The sequence below is a fragment of the Mustela nigripes genome, chromosome 1 (genome assembly GCF_022355385.1).
Source record: "Mustela nigripes isolate SB6536 chromosome 1, MUSNIG.SB6536, whole genome shotgun sequence".
Taxonomy (NCBI): domain Eukaryota; kingdom Metazoa; phylum Chordata; class Mammalia; order Carnivora; family Mustelidae; genus Mustela; species Mustela nigripes.
The window spans coordinates 203318017-203324347 of NC_081557.1; the positions used below are offsets into that span (position 1 = coordinate 203318017).

At 59.5% G+C, this 6331-nt stretch overlaps 1 protein-coding gene across 1 annotated transcript in view; it reads left to right on the forward strand.

Moving 5' to 3' along the window:
- Positions 1-1850, forward strand: part of NICOL1 (NELL2 interacting cell ontogeny regulator 1) — a 5285-nt gene extending 3435 nt beyond the window's left edge. Inside the window, exons 2-4 of the mRNA XM_059395648.1 lie at positions 296-452; positions 655-743; positions 1737-1850. Coding sequence (XP_059251631.1) covers positions 296-452; positions 655-743; positions 1737-1802 — 312 coding nt within the window. The 3' untranslated portion in view covers positions 1803-1850. The remainder of the gene's footprint in view (positions 1-295; positions 453-654; positions 744-1736) is intronic.
- Positions 1851-6331: the final 4481 nt, after the last annotated feature.

The following is a 6331-nucleotide window of genomic DNA, read 5'->3' on the forward strand; positions in this document are numbered from 1 at the left end:
CGAAGGCCTGGGGGGTGCGGGGGGGGGTCCCTGAACCGGAGTAGGGAGGGGTGGGCGGGGTTCGAGAGGTTCACGGGCCCGGGGGGTCCGGGCGGGGTGGGAACGAGTCCGTGAACCGCGGCGAGGGCTGTGTTGGGGTGCTAGGGGTTCGAGGGCCTGGAGCGGGGGGTGCGGGCAGCGTGGGGAGGGGTCCGTGAACTGCGGCGAGGGGTTCGCGGGCCCGGGGGGTTGCGGGCGGGTTAGGGGGTCGGTGAAGCCCGCTGAGGGCGCCACTGATCCCCGCGGCTCGCTGCAGGGCGGCCCCGGCTCCCAGTGCTCGGCCATGGCCCCTCTGCCGCTGTGCAGGCTCCCGAGGTCGCTGCCGCCGTGGCTGCTGCTGCTGCTGAGCGTGGCGCTGTTGGGTTTCCAGGCCCGCGCCGAGCCCGCCGCCGGGAACGCTGTCCCCGCGCAGAGTACGTGCGTCGCGGAAGGTTCCCCACGAGGCCCCGACGCCACCGGGGCGTGCGAGAGCACCATGCCTCCCTATTGTTCCCAGCACCGACCCTGCGCCCCTTCCGCAGTCGGGCTCCCGGGCCGCCCCTTCGGTGGGAGGTGCTGGGGGGAGGGAGCTGGGCTAGGGTGACGTTCCGTCCGCTCTGATGCGCACCCCCGCAGGCCGTCCGTGCGTGGACTGTCACGCGTTCGAGTTTATGCAGCGTGCCCTGCAGGACCTTCGGAAGACCGCCTACAGCCTGGACTCGAGGGTGAGCCCCTCTAGCCGGGAGGCAGCTGCTTGGGGGTGGGGGCCAGAACCCAACCTGTGGCACTGGCCGGTGTTCTTCCTGCCCTCATCTGGCTCCAGTGTTCGGAGGGGCATTCTGGGCGCAGGCCTCACCCATGAGCATTTCCAGCCCCCTGGAGGGAGGGTGCCCCCTGCCCCAAGGCCAGGACCTGAGAAGGAACCGCCAGTCTCATTCAGCATCCCCCCCACAGGGGGCAATGAGGCCCAGCGGCCAGCGGATAGAGGGGTCACTTTCCCTGGGTGAGAAAGGGTTGTGAGGTGGGAAAGGTTGGGCAAGAAAGGGCAGCTTGGGCACGGTGGTCTGGGAGACTCCGCATCCCCCAGCCTCACTTGGGGAGGAATGGGTGTGCGCAGAGGTCACCCCCCAAGTCTAGGAGGAACGCGGAGCCCTCCCACCCTCACCTGCGTCCTCACTGTGCCTTAGCTAAAGGAATTTTCACTTAGAACAGAGATAGGTACTCCTCTCCGGAATGCGGGAGAATCTCCAGAAGTGGAAAGGAGGGAAGACCCTACCCAGGTCCCCTTTCCTGGCCAGCTCCCTAGGGCCCAGATCGAGGTCTGGAGTGCTCCTAGCGTCTGGATCCCATTGAGTCTGAGGCCGGGGCCCTGAGAGGAGCAGCCCCAGCCCATCTTGGGGATGGTGTTTGGGGACTCTGAGAGGCAGCACATGGGTTGAAGGAGAACCACTGGGAAGTAGTCCAGGCTGGGGATGAGCATGTGCTGGGTCCGGGACAGGACAGCTGAGCCAGCAGAAACCACAGAGAGTCTAGAGGAAGAACGTGGGGAGGGGAAAAGGCCCCCAGGGTAGCAGAGGGTCTGACCATCAGGGTGTTTGGGGGGTTCTGAGGTTTCAGGAACAGTTGGAGAGGGTACGGCCAGTACCACCTGGAGATGATGTGCCCTCGGGAGCTGGCAGATGGAGTGCCCTGCCCTCACTGCCCCTATTGCTTTGCAGACCGAGGCCCTCCTGCTGCAGGCCGAGCGCCGGGCCCTGTGTGCCTGCTGGCCTGCCGGCCGCTGAGGCCCCTCATACGCCACTATTCCCCCATCAATAAACACGGGCCCCACATACTGTGTCCTGTCTTCCTGTTCTGGCCACCAGAGCCTATCTGCGTCGCCCCTCGGGGTTCCTGGTGTGGGACTTGGTTTCCCCCAGCAGTTCCGTGGGAGCCACACCAGTGCGGATGCTAAGCAGATATGCATGTCTAGCCTGACATGAGGACCTGTAGCCGCTGGCACTGTGTGGCCCCTGCAAGTCTGCCTTCAGACACCTGCTCGCTTGCCTGCCTGCCCTTTGAGGCCAGGAGAGCAGAGAAGCTGACTTTGCCCCTGGAACAGCTGTGCCAGTGCTGAGTTCCCCTGACTCAGGCTCCTCTGCACTGCGGTGGGGATGGCTGTAGGGGGAGCTGCCTGCAGGCCCCGACCTGGACCCCAGTGTCTCCTGGCCCACGGTGGCTGCCTGGAGAGTCAGGAGGAGCCGGCAGCCAGGGAAGGCTCCTCCAGGAAGGGAGGGCTGGCCGGGTCCCCATAGCCTCCACCCAGCCTGCTGGGGACCTCCTCCAGCCCCAGCCCAGCCCCTGGGCCCCAGGGAATAAGAATCTGGGACCAGATACAAATGTTGCATCTGTGAGTAACAGGCCCGTACTCATCCAAAGTGTGTGTGTAGCTCCGGACAGGAGGCCTCCTGGGGAGTCCGGTAACCCTCCCTCCGTCCCTCCATTCCTTCCATCAGTGTTTTGTAGTATCCAAGCAATGCTTTGCAACCTCCAGGAGTGTGGTGGGGCCATGGCTGGACATGACAGCTGTGGGATACTTGGCCTTTCTGGAGTGTTCCCTGCAGCAGGGCGCTTCTGCTGCTCTTGCAGCAGAGGAGGATCGCCCACCCCCGGCTCACGCACGTTTACCCAGAAACTTCCTCCAGGCCTCAGCCCCACAGCACCTGCCCTGCCCTTGCTCCCACCCTAGGACCCATCCTGTCCTCTGGGCTATTCTGCCTAGAGGGGCCAGGCATGCAGCTTCCACTCCGCGTGTCTGGACCACCGGGAACAAACCAGAGTCCTACCTTGGTCGTGGTGGGAGGTTGAGCTAGAGGTTGGCGGTGCGGATTCCTGTGAACTCTAAAGCAGGCCAGAGAGAGAGGAGGGAGTGCTAACGCCATGTGAAGCTCAGACCAGACCTCAGTGCTGGAAGTGAGCGGGGTACGCGATGGCAAGGGTCAGAATTCGGTCCTGGGGCCCCAGAAAGGAGCGGAGGGCGGACCGCGGCAGGTGCGTTCCCTCCCGGGCCCCGCCCCGACGGTGCTGATGTTCCATTGGTTGGCTTCCGTCACGTGGCCGTTCCTCGTTGCCGGGGAGGTGGGGCTGGACTGCGTTCTGTGCCTGGGTTGTCCAATTTAGCAAATGCAGATCTAGGACCAATGAATACTTTCCCCTATCAAAAGTACAAGTATTGGGGCGCCTGGGTGGCTCAGTGGGTTAAGCCTCTGCCTTCGGCTTACGTCATGATCTCTGGGTTCTGGGTTCGAGCCCCACATGGGACTCTGCTCAGCGGGGAGTCGGCTTCCCCCACTCTCTCTGCCTGCTTCTCTCCCTACTTGGTATCTCTCTGCCAAATAAATAAATAAAATCTTTTTAAAAAATAAAAAAAAATAAGTACAAGAACTTCTGGTGTAAGTACTTATTAGCATAAGTATGTCCCACCAGTATTTAGGATATTTGTACTAAAAATTATTCGCTTATTCAAAATTTAAACTTACCTGGGCACCCCATATTTTAAGGGCAGCAAGAGGCCTGGCACAAAATGGGGTTTCTATTACACTGAAGGACAGGGACGGCCAACGGCTTGTTTCAGAAAGCCTCTCATAGGAATATTCTTTGCGGGGAAGTAGGTGCACAAGCTCCCCAGACAGAGCTTGCAGTGTCTGGTGGAGGAGCCCGGATCCTGGCGTGCCTGGCCGTGCTAGTGTTGAGGCCGGCCCTAGGCCCTTGAGCAGAGAGGTCTGGAAAGCAACTGGACAGATATGTGTGGAAAAGGGGCCAGAGGGAGAAAGTTAGGAACACAAGTGCTGGCTGAGACCCTTGCGGAGGTGAGCACTTAAGAGGGCAGAGAGGAGGGGTCCCTAGAGGAGAGGGGACAGCTGCCAGGCATGAAGAGAGATGAGGCAGGTGAGGGCTTTGGTTAGGAAGGAGGGGTCATCGTGCCACATGCTGCTGAGGTCAAGAAAGTCCAAGCCTGGACCACTAGGTTTGGCAGCACTGGTCATTGTTGACCTTAAGAACAGGGTCATTTGTGGGAGGGGAGCTAAGCAGTGAATTGGGAATGCATTATCTTTAGGAGAGCTTTAGTTTTTTCTGGACTTGATGTTTGCCTTAATGTTCCCACGCTGTCTGCCTTTATCACATCCTTACCTTCAAATCATCTCAATGCCTCCTGCCAGGCCCTGGCCCTGCTGCTCCCAGCGAGTTAGGTACTCCATACTCCCCACTGCCCCTTTCACTCTTCTCGCTTAGAGTCACTTCTTCCTAGACTTCTTGTCATTCTTTCCATATTGCTTGTCCTCAGTATCTTTCTAGAAAATCCAGTGGTGTGTAAACTTTCTGAGCTGGCCTGTCTGAAAATATCTTTTGCTGGCATGTTAAATTCATATCCCCTCCTACCTCCGGGCCTTTGCACAGGCCGTCATCTCTCCAAGGATTTACTCACCTGGCCTCCTCCATGACCCACCTCACTCTTTAGTTCCTTATCCTACCTTGCTTTGTTTGTTTGCTTGTCCCCAAGGGATACTAGAGCTTTGATCTCCTTTATTTATTTCTGGCCCCTTCCCTGCTGGATTGGAAAGCCTCAGGAGGACAGAGCTTTGTTCTTTTCAGGGCCCAGATAGAGGGTGGGCACTCACTGAGCCTGTGTGGAAGGGAGGGATGAGTGCTTGGTGATGGGCTCTGGGTGAGAAGGTTGAGCAGTTTGGGTCTACCAGCTGCTGGTGGCCAGTGCCTGTCAGGAGCCTTTCTCTCCCACTCCCAGGACACTCTCAGGACTGAAGGTGGACAGGCTTTAATCAGGAGTCTCGGGCCCTTAGCCCAAAACAATAATCTTTATTATATTATCGTTGTTCCCTTCTCTTTTCTCTTTGGACAGCTGCTGTCAGTTCCACACTGGGCCTCCCATCTGGTCTGTTTTGCTTTTTTCTTCCCACCCCCTGGTATTTTGGTTCACTTTTCTGGAGACCCCTTGATCTTCCTCCAGTGCTCCCACCCACCTCTGTTGCTTCCCAGGCCCCCTGTACTTCAGACCACTGATGAAGTTTGGGTCTCAGTCCCTAGTTTTTCCCCGGAGGGGACACGCTGGCCCTCGCGGGGTCCTCGGAGGAGAGCCCGTAGGTCTGCCCTGGGATATCCCGTGGGTCCCTTCTTCACCTGGGATGAGGGCTTTTCTACTAGCGCGCATCCTGTCTTTGGCACCCACCGCTAGCACTGAGCAGGGGAGGCCCAGGGCTCCCAGCCTACTCCAACTTTGGCGTCTGGGAGGGGTCTGGTCTGGTGCACCCACCCCCCCTGCCATGGGCCCAGGCCTAGCTGCGAGCCTGGTACCCAGCCCAGACTGCAGGGGTGTGGGGTAGAACTGCAGGTGGTCGGGGCTGCCCAGGCGACTAGGGTGTGGGTGAGGAGGGGACCCTGAGCAGCAGAAGCCAGAGGAATGCATGCGAGACTGGACCCAGAGAACAGACAGGCCCTGCCTTGTCTGTGAAATGGGTTCCTGATGTGGGCAGAGAGTGCAGCGAGGGGGAGGGGACATAGCTTTCATGTCACCAGGGAGGGAACAGGCTCAGTGGTGGGCCTGGGAGCCTGCTGCCTGGGCAGACTTCTCTTCCCTTTAAGATCACCCCCTCTCAGAGCTCTAAAGCCAAGGCTGTGAGGTCACCAACATCTTCCAGGTGGCTGTCCCTGGGGTCTAGCTCTGTCCCTTTTAAACTGAGTCTGGCTGACTTCTCCCCACCTCCTCTGGGTACTCTCCAGGGCCCTCTAGACCAGGATGCTGCAGTGCTAGGCTAGCCAAGCTATCTTGGGGGGCGGGGGGGTTCAAGGACTTAGGGCTGAAGGTGAGGTCAGGCCACCTGGAGGAAGGGACCTCTGCAGATGGAGGACCCACCAAAGTCAGGCTGAGTGGAAATGCAGGTCTTTCCCTCCACCTATGTGCTTGACTGTTGGGGGCCAGAGGAGGATAGTATCGAGCTCAGGGTCTGGGGGTGGGTGGGTCGGGTGGTCTCCAGCAGAGGCTGTGGCCCTCTAAGGGCAGAGCCACTCTGCAGGGAGCAGCCTCTTCACACCATGCCTGGATCAGAGGTCAGGGATCAGGACACTGCCCAGGAGCTCCTAGATCCTCCACCTGGTCCTCCCTCCTTTTGGCCCCCATCACAGAAAAGCACAGTGTTTCCGAATCCTTGATCTGGTGCTCAAGGCCCACATCCAAAGCCCTATCTCCCCTTCCTCTGAAGCCCCTTGACTCCTCCAGGCACTGGAGCCATCCCTCCCCATCACTTGTTTTTCCTGCCTG